The following is a 21,516-nucleotide window of genomic DNA, read 5'->3' on the forward strand; positions in this document are numbered from 1 at the left end:
TAATCTTCCTATTTTTCATATGTTTAAGCTTTCTTGTCAAGCCTCCCACAAAACCTTTTTTGGGAAGCAGTCCATCTATAAATCCTAAATAAATAAACACATCACTCTCCTTTCCACAGCTGCCTTGGCGAGCGCAGCGTTCACGGTGGACCTGCCAGGCTTCCCAGGGGTGGGGACTGCCAGAGCAAAGTGGATTCTTGAGCCTGAATTATCAGGGTTGCTCACAGAGCGGTCAGTGAGCAGGACCACTGCCAAAACCCCTCTTCATGCTGTGCTTGGTAGGTGACCAGTGAGGTCACTTGTTTATGTTTTAACTCATCCACATACAGGTTTGGGCAAGAGGCTGCTTCCCTGGATTCTGGTTCAAGTTCTCAGACGGTGGGCTCCCACGTCAGTGATGTTCAAAACCGGAAGAGTGCCGGAAGTCAGAGCGGGATCTGAAGTGCGACAGACCTGGGTTCAAAGCCCTGCTCCCGGCTGTGTGACCATAGCAAGTGACTTGCTCTCTCTAGGCCCAAATCCTCTTCCCTGGGGCCATTTCCAAGCCTGCCAAACGCCTCTGTGTGAGTAGGGGTGAGGTGGCCTTCTCGGTGGACGTGGCCCTCCACATGTTCTTGGGGGCCCATCACAGCATCTCTCTTGAGGGGTGGACTGGGACAGTGGGTGGAGATGCCCGGACCAGCACCTGGCCACAGTGCACAGGTCAGCAGCTAGTGGAGAGATTTCCCCCTCCTGTCTTGGTCCTGCCCCAGCCCCTGCCCCTGCCCCAAGACTTTTAAGGGCTTGTGCAGCCCCCTCAAATGAACAGATTCAAAACAAGATATTCCAAACTGAACTGAATAACTCGCAGGACTGTGCAGAATGAAAAAGGTGGACATACCAGCCGTTGGCAAGGATGCTGGGCCAACGGGCCCCCCATGCTGCTGGTGAGGATTTAGTGTCCAGCCACCCTGGATGACAGTTTGGCAGAATCAACTCAAGCGAACGACTTGCAACTCCTTGACCCAGCCGTGCTGTCCCCTGGGAATAGATCTGACCGAGGTGTGGGCCAATGTTCACCAAAAGGCAGGGAGGAGAGGTCGTTCGTAGCAGCGGCTCCTCCTTCAACAGGAACTGTGAGCCACCAGATGGAAGGATGAGGAGGATTTGCTGCATCCACATAATGGAGTACGACACAGCGGTGGAAAGGAGCAGCTGACAGCCAGACACAAGGTGGGTGACGCTTACAAACCGAATGTTCAGGAAAAAAGGCCAGACCCCCGAAAACACGTATCATCCTGTTTTGTTTGCCTGACTTTCTCTGACAGGCAAAACTAATTTGGGGGGGGGTAGGGGTGAGAATCAGGGCAATGGTTCCCCCTGGGAGGCGAGGCTGTCCCACAAGAGGCCCCTTAGAGCCATGATGCTATTTCTTGATTTCTTTTCAGCGCAGAGACTATCCCTCAGGGTTCACTTGGTGAATATTCATTCTCGCAAGCTTATGCCCTTTGGGGCACTGATGTCACACTTCAGTAGGAAGCGCAGAATAATGCAACGACATGCCCTTGACTGTGTTCCCCTTGTCCAGGGGGTGGTGGGGAGCTGGGCTGATGGGAACTCCCCTTGTCATCCTGTCTCAGCTGAAACGTCACCTTCTCAGAGGAGCCATCTCTGGAAACCTGTCCTAACGTGGCCAGAGTACCCCCCCTCCCCCCCGCATAATTGTCCCGTTGTCCACAGCCGCTGTGTCTTGTGAGCCTCTTTCCGTGGTTGGTGGGCTGTCACTTGGTTTGGGACATCGGTTGATGGTGTCTAACCTGTGTCTCTCTCCCTGCTGCGTGCTCGTTTTCCAGGACAACAGGTGTCGGGCGTGTGGAACGGACGAGTCAGACATTTATGAACAGACCAGAGGAGCGGAAATGCACACAGTGTTTTACGTCCGGTGAGAGAAGGTTGGGTTTCTACGTGATGTTTTACCTCTTCCCATGAGCTGCTGTTTATTTCCAAATCTAAGATTAGGAATAATCCGTGTTAACCACAGGCGCGTTCTGGTGATGAGCTGGACGTAGGCAGCCAGACGGAGGCTTCGGGTGACGCTGCAGGGGAGCCCCCCGCAGCCCATGGCAGGGACAGGAGCTCACAGCTGGGCGAAAGCTAGAAGACATGCCGTCCCAGGTGAGTCCACCGAGCATCCCCAGCGCCCAGAGGCCCACTCTGGCTGAGGACACTGGCCGAGGAACAGTGGCACCTGCTGTGCGCACGTGACTCCATGGGTGTCACGGACCCAGGGTGTGCCAGACTCTGCCACCCATGTCACGCCTGCACAATCAGGCCTCCGTTCCTGGGCTATTTATACCCCTGGAATGTCACCAGGCTGGCTGGGAAGCAAAGACCCTTGCGGTGCATCAAACCCACAACCGCCGTCCCCGTCTCAGCCCAGGACTTCCGAGAAGACCCGCTCAGCGTTATCGGCGGGCCCACTCCGAAGATAAGGAGCCCCCGCTTGGCCCCACTAATGGTATTATTTTAGGGACCACTCAAAGGGACAGGATGGGATGGGGCACAGGCGTCTGTCATCCTGTCCTTCATCAACAGGCTACACAGAGGAGAACAAAAGCCAGCGCTGGTTTGGAGAAACCATCCTCCCCCAAGGCCATTGGGGGAGAAATCTGCTCCGAGTGGTTATTTCCATCCCCCTGGCAGCCCCTCCGGACAACCCACCCGCCCACAGGCCACGGTGGGACGCAGGGCGGAGGGGCAAAGCTCTGGGCTAGACGGAAAGTGTAAGAGGGCTTCTGCTAAAACCTCCTAAAATAGAGAGATCCCGGATCTGGATTCGGTTAGAGGGTCAGAACTCGAATGTGTGAGTTAGAGGGTCAGAACTCGAATTGTTGGCTTTAACGATTGAAACCATTTTTAATCAGCATTTCTATGACTCACTTAAGTCGGAGATGCACCATCGAGGGTCAAGGACAAAGGTGCAGGCCTCAGCAAGTGCTGGTCCACGTAGCACCCCCCCCACCTCGGTCCCCACCGCTCCCGCCACCCCCACCCGACACACGCACAAACTGTCCTTGGGGGTTATGTCATCTCGCACTCGGAGGCTTGCTCACAGGCATTAAATAAGGCCGTGAATGTGGGGGAGCAGGTTCAGAGGCGTGGTTCCCAACTCCCCCGGCCACTCGCCGTCGCAGAGAGGACAGCCACCTGCCCGGGATGAACGTCAGCGAGAAGGTTCACCGCTCCGTTGGCGCGCCTGGGCACACCCGAGGAAACCCGAGGAAACTTCTCACTGATGATCCCAAAAAGTACCCACCCAGGGAAGCCAACTGTGAGACCCTGACCCGAGCCTGGATCTGAAAGGGAGGGATGCAGAGGGCCAGGCCTCCCCAAGTTCATGCAGCTACTGAGGGCAGACCCCGTCTGGTTCCAAGCCTGGCAATGACGGTAATGACATGTATTCCTCAAACAAGTCAAGGAAGCTCTGCTGTGTGCCAAGCCCTGGGCTGGGCACTGGGGACAGTACAGTGTCCGAAACAGACCAAAGTCCTGGCCACGAGTAGGGCTCATGCACAAGGTGACCTGGGGCAAAGAACTGATGAAGCTTAGGGAACAGCAGGCCCCTGTCTGGAGGAACAGCCTTCCTGGCACAGGCTGGAGCCAGTGCAAAGGTCCTGAGGCAGAGCACGCCTGGGGTGTTGAGCTCGGAGGGTGTGCCGCTGTAGCGGAGTACAGAAGGGGGGAGGGGGTGGGGTGAGGCGCGGAGGGCTGAACAATGTCCCCTCAAAGCTGTCCACATCCTAATCTCTGGAATCCGCGGGTAGGGTACCTCCAAAGAGGTGGCCTGTGTTACTCTGTGCCAGCTGTTTTCACCTACCACGCTTCTGACTCCAAATGTGGTGGTGAAGTGGGGGAGTCCCCCACACCAGCCAATTCTTCAAATCCTTAGACACCCACTGAGTGTCCTGTGATTCCCTTCGTCCTGCACTAGTTACCGGGAGAGTGTGCAGACCCCCGGGTTGAGGGCTCCCCCGCAGGCCACCCCACGCCCCTACAGCACCTGTAGGCCCCAGGAGTCACCTATACTTCTGACCCACTGGCTGTGCGTCGGGGGTTTCCACGACCCCCCCTCGGTCTTGACAGTCGGCTAGAGCAGCTCACAGAACTCAGGAGTCACTTTACTACAGTTTACTACAAACTTCCAGTTTATTCTGAAGTCAGGAATTGCCAAATGGAAGAGATGCCCGGGGCAAAGGATCTTTGTGGGGAGAGAGGGACGTAGAGCTTCCAGGCCCTCTCCCTCGCCAGCGCACCCCCCTCCCCACACCTCCCATGTGACCTCCAGTGGGGAAGCCCCCCAGACCCCATTTTTCAGGGTTTTATTGGATGTCCCATTAAGTAGGCAGCGTTGGGTAAATCCTTGGCCGATGGTGACTCCCTCGATCTCCAGCCCCTCTCACCTCCCGGAGGTCAGGGGATTGGGCTGGAAGTTCCAACCCTCTAATCCCAGGGTCCCCCTCCCAACCCCCCCCACCCGGTTCAGGCAAGCATCACCTCATTAGCATAAACTCAGATGTGGCTGGAGGTAGCTAGTTCTGGGAATCGGAGAACATCTCGAAAACCCCTCTTTGCATCCCTCAGGGAATCCCAGGGTTTTAGAAGCCCTGTGCCAGGAACTGGGAACAAAGATCAGACGTTTGTTTGTTTGTTTGTTTGTTTATTATCATATCCCACCTTGCACTGGGGACCTTGCAGATGCGAAGGATGCTGAGATGGGGAGATTATCTTGGGTTAGGTGGGTGAGGCCAACATCATCACTAGGGTCCCTGTGAGGGAAGGAGGCGGATCGGAGAAAGATGTGAGGAGATGTGAAGATGCCACCCTGCTGCCCTGAGGCTGGGGAAGGGGCCACAGGCTGAGGGGTGACAGCAGGGAGCTCTAGGAGCTGGCAAAGGCGGGGGGCCCTCCAGTCTCTGGGAGGAACCAGCCTTCTGTGGCCCGAGAAGACTCCTGAGCCCCAGAACCGTAAGGGGTAAGTTCGTGCTGCTGGAAGGCACTGGCTGGTGGTCATTTGGTACAGAGTCCCAGGAAACCGGGAGCGGGGCAGGTGCTGTGGGGCCTTTCGGGTTATTGGACTCACAGTGGAAGGTTCTGAGCAGAGGTCTTTTGTTTAACAGGATCACTCTGGCTGCGGCAGGAAGCCAGGCCCTGAGGTGAGTCCTCTGCTTACGTCCTGTCATTTCACGCCCTCAACGTCCCTAAGAGGTTATCATTACTATGCCCATTTGACAGAAGAGGAAGCCGGGGCTTTGGGGAGCTATGTGGTCACCACGTGGTCTTCGGGATGTGTCAGCTCGTAAGAGACTCAAATTCTCCCTTTACCAGGGCATTCAAGGTCCCACGGCCCCACCGGCTACAGGAGTTTCCTTCCGCCGTCCTCTGGAATAAATGCCAGCTGTCAACTGCCCCCTCACTGCCCCGGCAGGTGCTCACCGCCCTCCCAACGAGGCAGGCAGTGCCAGAGAGCGGACTCGGTCTCCAGTCCAGCAGGCTGGACATCACGGGGCTTCTCCAGAACCTCTCACCATCGGTGGCTCTCAGCCGGGAGCATCGGTGTTCCCAGGGGACGTTCGCCAATGTCAGGTGACATAAGCGGCTGTCACAACTCAGGGGATGCTATTGGCATTGAGAGGATGGGGGCCAGGGATGCCGCTGAGCATCCTACAGGGGCCAGGATGCCCCGCAGAGAGAATGACCCGCCCCAATGGTGGTGGTGCCGAGGCTGAGACGTCACCCGTCTGCCGGCCTCGTGTCTGTCCCTCGGGGTCTGTGGGGCACTACACGTGGTGATTCTGTACACTCTGCACACCCTTGTTGCACCCCCTTCCTGATGCCCCCCTCAACTGGTCCTGATTTGAGTGCCTTCTGTTCCCCTCGGGACCCCACACTGATCCCCACCCAACTCGTCCCATGCTCAGCCCCCTTCCCTCGGTTGTCTATTCGCCCTGCTGCTCTCTTGGCTCGTGGGGTATGGGTCTAAGAGCATGGGGCCCTCGTCTCCCCATTGCTCATGGGGTATCCTCGGTGCCCAGAACACTGGTCACGGCGTGTCGGTGCTCCAAATGTACTTGCTGAACAGCCAATGTGGCAAGGACCCAACTGGACCCCAGGCCTGACACCAAAGTCTTTTTTCCTCACCTGGCACAGGACAGCCGGGGTGGTGGTGGTGGTGGTGATGCTCGCTTAGGAGGCAGGAAGAATTTCAGGACAGTGACAAAGACACATTGAACCCGACAAGGGGCCATTCGGAGCACAGAGCCCTGCGTAGCTGCCTGGGGCACGTGGCCCGCGAGGCTGGCCCTGGCGGCAGGAGAGTTTGTACCGTCTCACAGTGCCCGCTGTGGTGACGAGGTCTGTGGCCACACCTCAGTACTCACAGCACGGCAGGCAGGGCCAGCTCTGGGCCTTGCACCCCGTGGAGTCGGGGGGCCGGAGCCCCTGCTCCCCGGGCCACCCCCTGAGCCTGCTCGCCGGCGGAGCAGGCACCGCTCTCCAAGGCCAGGTGCACTTTGCCTCCGTCCAAACAGCTGTCGCAGCTCCAAAGGCTTTGGAGAGTTCTGTGTTTTTCCTCTTCTATTTTTATTTTCTCAAATCTAAGACCAAGAGGGGCCAGTGCCAGAGTTCTGAGGCCGTCTGAGCCAGTGTGAAGTGATCCACAGGCGCAGGGAAACGCGTCTGGAAGAAGTCACTGTAAGTATCCTTGGAAGGGATGGACAGACTTCACCCTGAGGGTGAGGCCGAGTCCTGGTAAGGACTGGGTCCCCTGAGAGAGGGTCCGTCCCGCCGGCACATGCCCCTGGACTCAGGGCTGGGCAGGGCTGCCTCTGCAGGGCCCCATCTGGAAGCGCGGCTTTCATGGACCCCCCAGCCTGTAAACAGCGCCCCCTGGAGGTGTGCGGGGTCCGGTTCACTAACATCCAGCCACCGTGAATGGTCTCCACCTCCCGGGTCATAGAGAAAGTGGGAAGGGCAGTTGGCGTTCGCAGCTCTCAGCTTGCCCCGGCTTTCGATGAGCTCAAGTGCAAAGCTCCGTGTGCCTTGGGTGGGGTCCCCGGCCCGGAGGGAGCACTCCAGAGCTCCTACCAGGTCTTGCAAAGATCCAGTCAGGTCAGTCCATCATCCTCCCCAGGCACATATGAGAGTAGCTCAGGCGATGAGTGACTTTACAAAGAATTTGGGGATGACAGGTAATGATTCTGGGCACAACTCAAATGGTGCCACTCATTTGGTGGGGTAGGGGGCTTCTCAGGGGCAGGACCCTGCATTCAGCTCTAGTCATCGCTCTCTTCTGGGCCTGCTACTTGCCAGGGACCTTCTGTGTACGTGGTGCCTCTCACACCCTCTGTAACGCGCGGCTCCCCCAGATTTCTGCCCGACATATAATCATTGGCCCCAAAGATGAAGGGATTTTGCAGGTGCAATATGGGCCCCAAACCAACTGACTCTGAGTTAATCAAAGAGAGATTATTCTGGGTGGGTCTGGCCTAAGCAGGTGAAATCTTTAGCAGAACAAGGAACCTCCGGCTGGCTTTGAAGAACGAAGTGGCCACATTGTGAAAGGTCCACATGTAAAGGAGCTGAGAGTGGCCTCTAGGAGCTGAGAGTGACCTCAGCTGACAGCCAGCAAGGAAAGGTCGCGAGGGATTGAATTTAGCCAACAACCCGAATGAACTTGAAGAAGACTCAGGCTCCTGGTAAGAATGCAGCCACGACACGTTGACTGTAGCCTTGTGAGGTCCTGAGCAGAGGACCTGGCTACACCTTGCCTACACTTCTGACCCACAGAAGGTGTAAGATAATAAATGGGAGATGATTTAAGGCAACAAGTTTCAGTAATGGGTGTGTAGCGATAGAATTTGAATACAAACAGCTAACTACTTAGGATGTTCCAGCGTCCCTAAAATTCCGATGATGATAGAACCCTCACTGCTGATTTTTGACTATGTACATTGCCACCTAGAATAAAACACTAGAGTTTCCAGTCTCCCCTACAGCAGGGTGTGGCCATGTGACTGTAATTTTGTTAATTGGAAGTGAATGGGCATTTTGTGTCTACTTCTTTAGGATGGCTGCTTGAAGGGAGCAGTCAGCCTAGAATATGGATATGATGGCTGGTGCCCCAGCAGCCATGATGGACTACGAGGTGGATTGTTGAGGATGGAAGCCATGAATTAGGATGACAGAGCAGAAAGGCAGAGACTAGATCCCAAATGGTGGAGCTGCCATCCTGACCTAGGACGGCTGCCTTTCAGACTGCTTTTAAATGAGAGGGAAACATTTATCTTATTTAAGCCCCTGTTATTTGGGTTTCTCTGTTATATGCCACTGATGCTAATTCTAAATAATCTAGGTGGGCACCATACCATCTCGCAGCTGAGAAAACCGAGGTCACAGAGATGGCAGAGAGTTGCCCACAGCGAGGGACCCACAGCTAAGTAACCGATCGCAGGCCCCTCTGCCCAACACACGCTGTCTCTGGACTCTGTGGCGTGAGAATTCTCCTTCATTCCAAACAGGTATTTGTAAGAAAGCAGCAGAGGTCTTCCCCCGAGCTGGTGAGCTGGTGGTGAGTGCCCTCTCTGCAGCCTCCACCAATGAATTTGACGAGGTGTCACTTCTCACCCCAAACACCGGGTGAGGGGCACCAGTGCTCACCCCACCTTCAGCCTCTACAGATGAGGAGGCGGGAGAGGTTCAACTGGGGCCCCGGAGCCTTTGCACATGCTAATCCCTCAGGCAGAAATGCTCTTCCCTACAGTAACTCCATTGCCTTTCACAGGTCTGCTCTGTCCTTACTTCGGGGTCTCAGCTGCAAGGGCCCCAAGCTGTCCCTTGACAGCTCCATCTGAGGAGCGTGGCTGCCAACCCTCACTTCCTCTCCCTGCCCACTGTTTCCTCCCGATACACATCATTACTTGCCGCCAAATCACCCGCCGTCAGTGCCAGCTTGTCCATCAGGCACCGTGGACACAGTGCCCGGGGCTCGTGGTACCATCAGGGGCCCACAAAATGGATTGATGTCTTCTAAAATCAGAAGGCAAGGGCATCTGGGTGGCTCACTAGTTAAGCTTCTGCCTCCGGCTCAGGTCATCATCCCCGGGTCCTGGGATTGAGTCCTACATTGGGCTCCCGGCTCAGCGGGGAGTCTGTTGCTCCCTCTCCCAGTACCCCTCCCTACTACTTATGCGTGTGCTCTCTAAGTAAATAAAATCAGAAGATAAGAAATGAATGTGATTCAGCCTGATCTCTGTCTTTTTTCCAACACCATCATAAAACAGAATTTGTATTATTTTGCGTGAAGGAAGGGGTCCGCACAGCCATGCTGTTTGTTTCCTGTGCTCCCCAGATGCAGGCTTCATCGAGCAGACGCCTTGCCTGGTCCTCATCTCCGGTGCCTGCAGCGGTGCTGGCATCCAGCAGATACCAGGAATTAGTGCATGAGCAGGTGAGTGAAGGAATGCTTCTGGCCAGAGGGCAGTCGGGCTTTCTCCAAGTGATCGCTGCTCCTGTAGAGGGCTCCATGGTTTGGCTGCCCTTGGCTGTGGTCACCCCTGTGAGTGGTCTCCCCGCCCCTCCAGGGCTGACCTGGCCTGGATCCCTGGGCCGCATGAACCCAACCAGAGGATGGTGGCTCCTGTAGCGTGTGGGCAATGGGTAGGAGTCGGGGGAGCCGGGGGTGGGCTACCAGGCCCTTTGGCCAGCCACAGCATAGGGCAGGAAGCTGCAACTCTCACACCACCAGCACGTCGGGCACGAGGCACGTTGTGTGGACCATCTGAGGCTGGCTGGAAAGTTCTGTGAGGCCCCGAAACTTACTGGTGGGAGAGGGGGACAAGGCCTTGTGAAAAGGACGAGAGGCTTACAGTAATGGATCGAATGGTGGCCTCAAAATGATCTGTCCACATCCTCATCCCTAGTACTTGTGACCTTATTTGGAGAAAAGGTCTTTGCAGATGTAATTAAGGCTGTTGAGTTGAGAGCATCCTGCACTATCCAGGGAATCCTTAATCCAATGACAAGTGTCCCTCTAAGAGACAAACACAGGAAAGACACATAGGCAGATGCAGAGGCCACGTGAGGACAGAGCCAAGACTGGAGTGACAATTGCCACAAGCCAGGGAAGCCAGCAGCCCTAGAGGCTGGGACACACGTGGAAGGATGCTCCCCAAAGCCTCTGCACGGGGCACAGCTCTGCAGAAGCAGCTGGCCCGGCCACAGGCCCCACCCAGGGACAGAGCTCCACGTCGGGCAAGGGCGGACTTCGAGCAGCGTGGGAGTAGTGGGGAGTCCCCAGGCCTGCACTGTGGTCCAGGAAGTCGGCATGGGTCCAGGGCCTGACGTGTGGGATTGGGACATTAGGAGGGTGGGGGCTGAGGTCCAGGAACTCCCACATTCACGGGAAGCCCCAGCAGATCTCAGCTCCAGTGAGCTCAGCGGAGCCCAGGCTTTGGGGTTCGGTTTCTAGATCCAGTCCTGATTAGCTGGGACTTTGAGTAAATGCCTTCACCTCTCTGCACCCACTCTGTATGGCCAGTGGAGACGTCAGGCCAAGCAACAGAAGCAAATGGTACCCGATGCTGGAGCTCAGAGAGCAGGTGATGAAAAACTGCTCCACGGTGGAAATGAGCAAGAGGTGGAAGGCAGGAAGGGAAACGTGAAGGCAAAAGATGAGGCTACGTGTGGTGCTGCAGCCACAAACACACGTGCCTACCGGGGCCCGGACAGGTGCCAGACGGGGAGGTGAGGCAGGGGTGAAGAACGCTTGTCCTCTCTGCTTCCTCCTGCAGGTGAGGCCCTCCCGACCTAGCTTGTACCTTCCCGCTCTTCATAGACACACGGGACAAATACATAGCGGGCTGCGATGATTGTAACAGCAACGGACATTCACCCCTTCGTGAGAGGCAGCTGGGAGTAGTGGGGAGTGTGGCAACAACCACTCTTCGGCCCTAACCGAGAGTTCCATGCAGGAAGGGGGCCCAGGGTAGCCAGATCTGCCCATTTCTCAAGAGAAGCCAGGATGGGGCTTTTTTTCATCCCCTACTTCTAGTTCTCAAAAACACGTTGGCCATGAATTCACTCTTTGAAGACATATAAACACCATGCGGGGGTGGGGGCTGGAGTGGATAAGACGCGTCTGCAGGCCGCATCTGGGCCCCCCTCTTCCGCCCCCGGTTTGTGGCTCTGGTCTTTGGCCTGGAAACAGAACAAAAGCTAATTTGCGCATCAGGACAGTGACAAGAGGGTTTGGAAATCACAGGCGCTGGAACTGGTTAGGAGCAGCTGCTTCACTGGGGGCAACGGGGAAGAGCGAACAGTCTGGCCCTGGAACAGCTGCGGTTCTAACATCCATCAGGTGACCTCAGGGTGCGCTTCAAAGCGAGCAGGAACCTGAGCTGTCGCTGCGAGCTGCACCACCGAATGCTGCTCTGTGCACAGTTAGGTGGTGGGCCCCTCCCTGCCTCCTCCAGAGCCCCAGGGCCCCTCCACAGCCTGAGCCGGGAGCCAACAGCAGCCCCCAAACCACTGAAATAATTCGCACTGGACAATGTTGGCTTTGGGGCCTGGGCTGCTTTAGTTTTGGGTGTACACTTCCCCCACCCCGCCTTTCTTTTTTTCTTTCTTTCTTGTGCCTCTATTTTATTGGGATGACTAAATCTTTAAACTATGTTAGCAGTAAACACAGCTAATTTACCCCCTGCCTCTTTGAAACAGCTGTTGACAGCTGCACTGTAATTCAATCAAGGATCTTTGTAGCAGAGCCTACCAAATTCCCATTTGTTGTTGGGTTCCATCTCTCCTGCCTGGAGCCCCACACAGCTGCACCAAATATTGATGAGCGCCCCTTTCTCCCCAGGGCCTGGATGATAAACAGCGTGTTAATGGTGGGGGCCCAAGCAGAGAGTTCTTAGCAAACCAAGAGAACTCTAATGTCCAGGAGTTGAGAGAAAAAACGACACACACAGACATACACAGCCCCAAGAATCAGAACCAAATGTCTCCTTTTTATTGAAAAGTCAAAACCCTTTTTATTTGTCTATTTATACAGAAAATTTGCTGAAGACTGCTCTATGCAACAGCTGAAGGTACATTGGTCTGACCATTAATAAATAGTCTTAAATAAGAAAACAAACAGGCTGGGGGTAAGCGAACTCATCATCCTGAACAAGGGACCGAAGGAGGGTGTAAAATGAGCTTCTGATGGACATAAATAATTTCTTTGTTTTGTAACAATTATTTACATGTTTCAATGTACAAAGGATGCTAGCCAGGAGCCAGGTGGGGTGTAAGTGGTGAGAGAATCTACAACAAGGGTGAACCACACGAAAATCCCCAGATCTGCCAACAGATAAAACAAAGTTCAGCAAAAACAGTGACTGTTCCCCATTTACCAGGCAGAGTAGAGGCTGCAGCCTAAGCTACTGAAGAAGAAAAATAAAAGAAAATTAAAATGGGGCCCCAGTGTTTCTAGGAACCAACTCAATCAAAGTGAAGAAATGATTCCCCTTGGCCTGGGTTCCAGGGGCACAGGCCTCATCTGGATAACCCTGCTCTTTGTTCCCAGACAGCTCAGAGTTCTGCAAGGTCTGTGTTGCAGCTAGAGGCGGGGTGCACGGCATTTAGGGACCCGCTGGCCAAGGGAGGCTCATGCCAAGAGCCACATCAGAGATGGCACCTTTGAATCAGAATGCTCAGGACATCACTCTCAAAGCAGCTTCTAGATCCCTCCATATGAGATTCATATCCAGCATACCCTGCACCTAGCAGATCTCCAACCATGCTATCTGCTCCTTACGTCAAGGAGCTGATTGTTTGCAGAGCCCTCAGTAGGGGTCTGCAAATGAACATAGGTGGCCACAGGGGCCCTGGTTGGAACCCAGAGTTCAGAATGCTGCTGCCCATCAATAACCAACAGGGGAAAAGACCTGGAGGAGGGACAGTACCCCTGCCCACCCCACCCTTATCTAGAGTGAGGTTTTGTTGGCACTTCTTTAAATAGGGCTGTGTTAGCTACAGTTCAGGGTCACGTTGTGGGTTCTCTCCTGATTGCTATCCCTTCCACTCTGTCATTCCACATTGATTTTTCTACCATGAGGAGGGCTGGAAAACCAATTCCAAATGTCTGCCGGTGCTTCACACGCCTATTTTAATTTCTGCCACCACACACCCAGCAAGGATGGAACGTATTTTTCCTTCAAAGTCAACACAACCCCTCCTGCGAGCAAAAATTTGCCCTCTCTCTTCCCGGTCAAATCTTGGATTTGGGCATGTCTATGTAAACAGCAGGCCTCTGCAAGCCTCAGAATGAAACCAGAATGGAACGGAGAGGGGGGCCTCCCCTTCCTCCACCGGCCACGGCTTCTGTTTATGAAATCAGAATAAACCAAGAAATGGGGATAAATTGTTTAGGAAAATATATCTGTAACATCCTAACCATTTTCATTCATTCGTTTTATTGTGACATTTATTACAGGAACTTCCGTGTCAATTTTCCTTGTGCACAGACACAAATGTGCCCACCCCTCGCCGTGCCCCCTTCCTCCCGCTGCTGGGTGGCCTGGCTGAAGGGTGCTCCTAATTACCCCTGGGAACGAGTCAGTGCACGGCTGAGACTTCACAACCAATGATCGTGGCCGGGCAATTTTTCTTTATATATTTTTTTTTCCTTTAGGTTTTGCCTGCAGCAGCATGTAGGATCTTGTCCACAGGAGGCCGATGAAAACCTGATCAAAAGGCATTTGCCTCTCAAATTCCTTAATCCTCCTACGCCATTAAGATTGGGGACGGGGGCGGGGCAGGTCTCCAAAAGGTGGTCACTGTGCTGGGTGGTGGGGGTTCCCAAGGATCCGGGAACAACGCGGCCTCCCTGAGGGCCTGACCTCCAGGAGGTGCTAGTGGCAGCCACAGGCTCGGACGACCATGTTTCTGTATTTCTTCAGGATGACGTTGGAGCTGTCGTCGAAGTAGAGGACAGAGATGGCGTTGAGCTGAGTGGGGGCACAGCATGGCTTGGGCACCGTTTCGGGGTTGATGAAGTGGACCTGGAACACACACCGAATGGTGGCAGTGGTGAGAAGCGCTGGGTCACTGCTCCCAGCCTCATTTCTGTAAGGAACGGGAGCTGCTTGGGCAAAACAGTGGCATGTGACACACACACACCCCCACCTCCCCAGCAGTGACTGCAGGTGACACTTGCAGTTCTAGCCAGTGACACATGACCTCTGCTGCTATTGCACAGACCAGGGCACCAGAGCACACAGGTCTGGGCAGCACACAGCTGGGAAGCTAGGAGCCAGGTGGTTCTCTGCTGCGGGGCTGTCCTGTGCACTGCAGAGTGTTTCACAGCGTCTCTGGGCTCTACCCCCAAGCAGCCAGAGGCACTCCACCCCCAACCGTGCCCACCAAAAATGTCTCCAGACATCGTCAAAGGTCTCCTGGGAGGCGGAACTGCCCCGAGTGGGGAAGCCCTGGCTTAGACAGAGTGGGCCTGCAGGCCGCATCCTGCCCCCCTGCCGGTTTGTCAATAAAGTTTTATTAGCATCCAGTCACGCTCATTCGCTCTGTAGTATCTGGGGCTGCTTCTGCACGCCAATGGCAGAGTTCAGCTGCCACAGAGGCTTTGTGACTCACAAAGCTAAAAATATTTACCATCTGGACTTTTTCAGAACAAAGTGGCCGACCTCTGGGCTAGACCTGTCCCGTCCAAGAAAAATACAATGCAAATCACACGTGTAATTTAAAATGTTCTAGCAGCCACATTTGAAAAGATGGAAAAGAAATTGGTAAAATTAAATAAGATATTTCATTTAACCCAATATTTAAAAAAAAAAAAAAGACTATTGTTTCAACACACACTTGCCATAAAGTATCTTTTTTTTTTTTTTTTTAATTTAAAAAATTTTTTTGGTATTAAGTCTTTAAAACCTAGCATGTATTTTAGACTGAGAAAGCATCTTGATTCCGACTGGCCGTATTTCAGGTGTTCAAGAGCCACGTGCAAAAGCGGTCACTGTATTACTATATTGGATAGTGCAGATCCAAATTATACTAGACTCTTCTAGCAGTAAAACCAGGAGGACAAAGTTGGGCAAACACTGGGTGGGACGTCAACAAGAAGGAAGAAGGTCTAGAAGGGAGGAATGAAGAAACACGCCAGCTAGCCGCTCGGGTTACTGCTCCTTCTCGCTCATAAGATTCTCTGCACCTTACAGGGGACGAGAGCTGGGGGCAAACAAACTCAAAAGCCTGAAGGGGGGGATCCCTGGGTGGCGCAGCGGTTTGGCGCCTGCCTTTGGCCCAGGGCGCGATCCTGGAGACCCGGGACCGAATCCCACGTCGGGCTCCCGGTGCATGGAGCCTGCTTCTCTCTCTGCCTGTGTCTCTGCCTCTCTCTCTCTCTCTGTGACTGTAATAAATAAATAAAAAATTAAAAAAAAAAAAAAAAGCCTGAAGGGGCCGCGTAAGCACCCCTGGGTGCGCAAGGCAGGTGAGGAATAAAACAAGAGGGAATAGTGGGGGTTGGGGCGACCCGGAGGGCAGCTGCTGCCGCTGACCGCGGCCAAGCAAAGGCAGTGCGGTTGGCTGTGCCGAGTGGCCAGGACAGGCCAGAGACCTAGTTCTGCTGAATTTTTATGTGAAACTTCCAGGTTTCCGACGCACAACGTGTGCCAACTGAAAGCACTCTGTGGCAGCCTCTAGCCTGTGACCTCTGAGATAAGCCAGCACATGTTTTAGCTTTTTATTACGGACTGTTTCAGACCTTACAAATCTATACCGCCTCCTCCACCCTTGAATAATTTGAAAGCAAATCCCAGACATCAGCTCATTTCCTCTGTTTTTCACCAGGACTCCCAGCAGGCAAGGATTCCCACCCCCATCAGCTTTTTTGTTGTTGTTGTTTCAGAGGTAGAATTTTGTGATTCATCAGGTGCAAACAACACCCAGTGCTCATCACATCACCTGCCCTCCTTAATGCCCGTCCCCCAGTTACCCCAGCCGCCCACCACCCTCCCCTCCAGCGGCCCTCAGTTTGTTTCCTAGAGCTCGGCATCTCTTATGGTTTGTCTCCCTCTCAATTTTTACCTTATTTTATTTTTTCTTCCCTTCCCCCTTTTTAAACATGACCACAGAACTTCTTTTTCAGAATAATCAGAACTCCCGTTCTGATCCCAGGGCTCTCTTGTGACACGCAGACTAAGTAGGTGATCAGGGGACAGCCAGGCTCCCGCTACATGGGCCATGAAGCAGGGGTCGGAGGGTAGAGGTGTGCCCTGGTAGCCTGGGAGACCCCCCTGGGACCCCCCAGGGGCCACCAAGGCAGGGCCTGAGGGGGCATGCGGGCACAGGGGAACAGGCCTGGCCCAAGGAACAGGTTGGGGGCATTATTCATTTCAATCCTGAGCAGGGCTTCAGAATTTACCTTCCTTTCCAAGGAAGGGCCTTGGAAAAGCATGGCTAAAAAAGAAGCCTTCCCTCGGAAGGGCAGAGCATGGTCCAAATGAAAGGAACAGGGGAGCTTTTTCTCCAAGACATAACACGTGGGTCAGTACCAACTCTACCACTAAACCTTTAAAAGAAGCCAAAAAAGTTTCAGAACAAACAGAACTGTAGGACTGAGGGGATGGCCCTGGGTAATGAGCTCTCTGTCACCAGGAGCATTCAAGCCAGGGAAAGGCCTCAATAATGTTCCTGGCAGGGAGCTAGATAATCAAGATCCCTGAGCCTCAGATTCTAAGGAGAAGAGCCAAGTCCCTAATTTTTATTACAACTGATATTTTCGGTAGAGTAGTAAAAACCACTTCTACCAAGGGTCGCCAGGGCTGTGCATCCTGTTAAAAGCCTATCTTCTTATCACACTGAACCCTCCAGTGACCCCATGGAAGTTCGACCTGAAACAGCCCCCGCCCTGCCCCACCTCGCTGTCCTGCTTACTCCTCTCCCGCATCCTCTGTTCACCTGATTGCTTCTCTCCCTGGAAACTGAGGCCCTGAAGGCAGGGACCAGGTCTGTGCTGTTCCCTGCAATGCCCTCAGCTCCCAGGGCAGGTTTACCTGCAGAAGATGCTCAGCAGACACCCTTGGGTGGCTGACCCCCCAAAGTTTAAGGCTAGGAGGCAAAGACATGAGTTTGGGGAGTGGACAGGCTCTCAGGCTGGTCTGAACCCAGGGACGCCCCGACTCTCGGGGATGCGGGGGCACCTATGGGGGCGGAGCAGATGTGTGGTCAACTAAGAACAGCCGCCCAGAGAGGCAGGGCCAGGACTGACCTCGCCATTAGCCACAGTGACCATTATCCAAGACACCTTTGGGAGCCCCTGAAACTGTGCTTATTTCTTCCAGAATGGGGAGAAATACATGAACTTGAGGGTCGGGGATGATACATATCTTTATGCCAATGCTGTTGTAAAATAACATCTTTAATCTCTCTTTTTTTTTTTTTTTTAACGGAGGAAGGGGCCTATGACAGGAGGAGTGCCCAGGGCCCGCGGAAAGTCAGGGCCCCAGCCTGGAGGAGCAGCTGGGCAGGGCCACCAGACCCTGCCGTCACCCCACCGAGCGGAGCATGCCCAGACGGCACGCAGGCCCCACTCACCAGCGTCTGCACGATGGCGTGGTTGGTGGCGTTCATGTAGGAGTTCAGGGGGAAGGCACACTCCCCCTCACAGTAGTAAGCGGCATAGCCTTCGGGAGCGATGATCCAGTCCTGCAGGGGACAGAGCGTGAGCCCCACAAGGGCCTACCCTTCGTGCCCAAGCCCCCACCTACCCTGCGGCCCAGACTCGTGCTCCCAGAGGACAGAGGACAAAGACCCGGCCCACACCATCCCGGCAAGGGTGGGGAGTGTCCTGCAGAAGCATGAGAAATGGAGGACCCCCTTCCATGGTCCCCCACAGAATGCAAAATGAAGGAAAGACCACCCTGGGGCTGGGCTGGGCTGGGCTAGGCCCAGAAGAGACACCTGCAGGGCCTTATGGGGAGGCGGCACAGACCAGTGTGACCAGGGTGGCTTCGACTCCAGCGCTACTAGGTGGTTACGCGTTGGCAGTTTGCTTCAAACAAAAGCTCCACCCCTCAGTTCACGGACGTGGGAGAAAGACTAATAACCCACAACATCGAGAATTAAGCGCCCATGTAGACGAGCCAGCTCAGCGCTGGTGCACGTGTGCGGCTCGGTGGAGGATGCACACGGCCACGTCTGCCGTCAGGGCTGGGTTAGCACCGGAATACTGCTCTAGCACTCTGTCCACCCCTCCCTGACTCAAGTCCATGGACTCTTCCCGCAGAGGAGCTGGAGTCTGGGGCTCAGTTCCAGCACCAGGATGCAAGCACGGGAGCCGTGAGTGTGAGGTCAGCACAGCGGGAGGGCTCCACGCTGCCCGAGCGCAAGTGCTCTGATAGTGCGCTTGGGCATGATCCCCAGGGAAGCATCTGGACTCCCCCGCTGAACCACAAGCTCAATGAGGAGTGAACAACAAGACCAGTGGCCTTGGTGATCTCAACACCCCATTAGGACTATTTGAGCTCCACGAGGGCAGGCACACGGTAATGCTCCCTGTGGCACCTCCAGCGCCTGGAACAGCAGCCGGAATGTCAGATAATCCTAAACAGTCATTAGACTGTATGACCCTCATGCCTGTCCCAGGATTCACTCTTGCCCTTCGCCCCATTCCATCCAAATGGTTCTGGAAGGAGCAGTCATGGTCCTATGATATGATCCCATCCCCAAAACAGCTGACTGGTTCAGGATCAAGCCCCTGACCCCAGGTAGGCCAATCAGTCCCTGCCCTGGGATCTGAATCATGGAAGGGAAGGAGGGACAGACAGGGTGGAGGGTGGGAGCCGGCCCTGCAGCAGCTGAGTTCTAGGGCATGGGCCCCACCTGAGAGAAGTAGCCAGCCGCAGGGTGGAGATGGAAGTTCACATGTAGCATGGGGCTTAGGGTTCAAAGTGTTTGGGCTCCTGGTTCTAGCATGAGTCTCCACCACATTTCTGCTCCTGGGTGTCATGAGGCATCCCTGCATCCTTAACCTCAATTCTCTACCCTAGTTAGGACACCTGACACTGGAGTCCGAACTGAAGTAGATGAGAAACGTGACTCAGTGTACACATGGGACCCAGCCCCACTGCCTTGGGCGGGGGGCACGAGGAAGCCCACACCAGAGCCCCCACCATCGGGGCAGATCCGGCCACCCATCCTTACCTGCCAGCCCAGATCGCGGAAGCTGACGTACAGTTCATGCTTCTTGCAGGCCTGCCTCTGGTCGCTGCTGCTGTTTTCTGCATTGGTGGGAGACAGAGGCACGGGGGAGAGAAAACACACACACATATTAAGGTTCCCTCCATCTAAGGCAGTGGTGTGAGCACGGTTGAACTCAGCTAGAATGTGACCTTCCTGACATGAAAGCCATTCCAGTTCCTATAGCCTTGAAACTCATTTCCATCCTTAGCAAATGGCCTCTGCACCAACGTCCCCATCCCTCTTGCGCCATGTTAGCTCCTAGTATGCTCTGGATCCTTCTGTGGACATTGGCTTTTTTTGTACATGTGCGTTGTTTGGAGGCTGACCTCTGCCTGGGTTCCACATAGGAACCAAACTATAGCCACGTGCCACCATGCTGGCTGCAGAAGCCTGCTCAGAGGGGTCTGCCCTCAGCTGCTGAGGCCAGCCCACCTCACGATGCTCACCCCTCTTTCAAAGGGCAAAAGGGGCACAGCCAGGGCCTGGGACAAAGACCCCACTGCCAGGAAGAAATGCAGAAACTCACATCCCATTGACCTCCCAGAGAAACACACTACTTAGGTTTTTCTGAGGAGTGAAAACTATGACTGGGGTTTTCCAGAAGTATGTAAGGTTCGCAGGCATCTGCGTTAGGGCTTGAGCACTTGTAAACATGTAGAAAGCTCTGCCCTTCGTCTCTCTGTCACTCTCACACAGACACACACAGAGACAGACAGACGCACACACACACATACTCTGGTGCTCCTGCACCGTCTTCTACCCTGTAGCTATGGGGTTATGGGGATGGTTTTTTTTTCCTTACTCATGACTTGTCTTTCCTCCACCTAAAACTTTCTAGGGGCTTTCTATCATGCTTAGAGCAATGTCCCAACTCCTGCCCTTGGCCTGTAAGCCCCTATGTGGCCACAGCCTTCTTTCTGTGCTGTGAATGTACTGTCAAGTCTGTTCCTATCAGGGCTTTTGCACTTGCTGTTTCATCTACCTGAAATGCTCCTTCTCGTAATCTTTGTATGTCTGGCTCTACTGGATATTCAAGCCTCACCTCAAATGTTGCCTCTTCTAAAAGGTTTTGGGAGGTTACCATTGGATCCCCAAGGCCCAGTGTCCACCAGTATTTGTGTAGTTAACACACAAATACAGGAGACGTCAATGCCTCAGCTTCTGTGCCCTGCTGTGATCCCTCCAGGCTCAAGCATCCCAGAAGGTAATGAACACCAGTGGGTGAGGAACACAAGGACAACTCTTTGCAGGATGAAGAGGAAAGCCAAGGAAATGAACCAGGGTTGCTTGCCTACCTGACTTGCACTTGGGAGGCATCCAGATGCACCCAGATCCCCCTGCCTGGTCAGCTCTCTCAGATGGCCAGGTGAGTGGCCCTCCTTGGGCCTGGGGGGTCATGGCAACCCCAGCCATTGTCAGTGACTAGTTCAGAACCCAGGTCTGAGCTCACCAGCCCATATGTTATCCTTAGAGCGAGGATTGGTTCAGATAAGAACAACAACAACAAAAAGAACAAATGACACAATCCAAGCCAACAGGACATGGGTGAAAGCATGCTGGGGGCTTCCGGAATAAGTTTCTTTATTCCTAAGAAAGGCTCATGGGAAAAGATGCTCATCTCTTTCCCCTATTGCCTGGGAATAGAAAAGCAGTAGAGCCTGATGACTACCTACAGCCATAGCCTGAACGTGGTGAGCAAGGACAGAAAGCCTTCACTGTTGAAAGCTTTCACTGTTGTTGACTTTCTGGATCAACCTACCCTCATGTCCACCCAACCCCGTCACTGTGAGCCAATGGCTTTTCTAGTGGTTGGAGCCACCTGACTGGTATTTCTAAGACTTGTAGCCAAACCACGCAGTGGGTCCTACTTGGAAAGGTGCCTCCCAGTGTGGGGCTGATAGTCAGCTGGAGCCCAGCTGTAGACTCCAGAGCACACCAGCTCCCAGGTGGGGTCTGGCCAGGTAAGGGGGTGCTGCTCCAGCTCTGGAGTCAGACCCTGGTTCTCCTAGACCTTGAGATGCTCATCTGCAGAGTGAGGAGGAAGTGCCTCCAGGGACAGCCGTGCACATTCCCATCAGTTTAGCACACCTCTTAGCTCATAGCAACAAGCTGCTGATTATTATCCTTCCAGCCCACCTGCCAGGGAAAGTTAAAACTATACACAAACTTCATTCCTACACACACTCTTTAACCATTTGGAGTAAATGACTGTTTTTTCCAAACCCAATGTTTGGAAGAAGT

The 21,516-nt window shown here is 54.1% G+C and overlaps 1 protein-coding gene and 1 long non-coding RNA gene across 5 annotated transcripts in view; one reads left to right on the forward strand and one right to left on the reverse strand.

Annotated features, from left to right (window-relative positions):
• Positions 1-335: 335 nt before the first annotated feature.
• LOC140618677 (uncharacterized) lies at positions 336-13,282 on the forward strand. 4 transcript variants are annotated; one of them, XR_012018737.1, is made up of 9 exons: positions 336-563; positions 1,111-1,212; positions 1,833-1,921; positions 2,021-2,154; positions 5,157-5,192; positions 5,365-6,729; positions 7,545-7,733; positions 8,390-8,555; positions 8,819-9,244. It is a non-coding gene; the product is annotated as an uncharacterized lncRNA (long non-coding RNA). The 4 variants fall into 4 exon arrangements; XR_012018739.1 differs by lacking the exons at positions 336-563; positions 8,819-9,244 and adding exons at positions 9,386-9,484; positions 10,827-13,282 and having other exon boundaries at positions 602-1,212; XR_012018736.1 differs by lacking the exon at positions 336-563 and having other exon boundaries at positions 602-1,212.
• BMP7 (bone morphogenetic protein 7) overlaps positions 12,022-21,516 on the reverse strand; it is a 92,077-nt gene continuing 82,582 nt past the window's right edge. Inside the window, exons 5-7 of the mRNA XM_072801503.1 lie at positions 19,237-19,313; positions 17,629-17,739; positions 12,022-14,078 (exon numbers count right to left, since the gene is read on the reverse strand). Of these exons, the coding sequence (XP_072657604.1) occupies positions 13,929-14,078; positions 17,629-17,739; positions 19,237-19,313 (338 nt within the window). The 3' untranslated portion in view covers positions 12,022-13,928. The remainder of the gene's footprint in view (positions 14,079-17,628; positions 17,740-19,236; positions 19,314-21,516) is intronic.

The sequence above is a fragment of the Canis lupus genome, chromosome 26 (genome assembly GCF_048164855.1).
Source record: "Canis lupus baileyi chromosome 26, mCanLup2.hap1, whole genome shotgun sequence".
Lineage (NCBI taxonomy): Eukaryota > Metazoa > Chordata > Mammalia > Carnivora > Canidae > Canis > Canis lupus.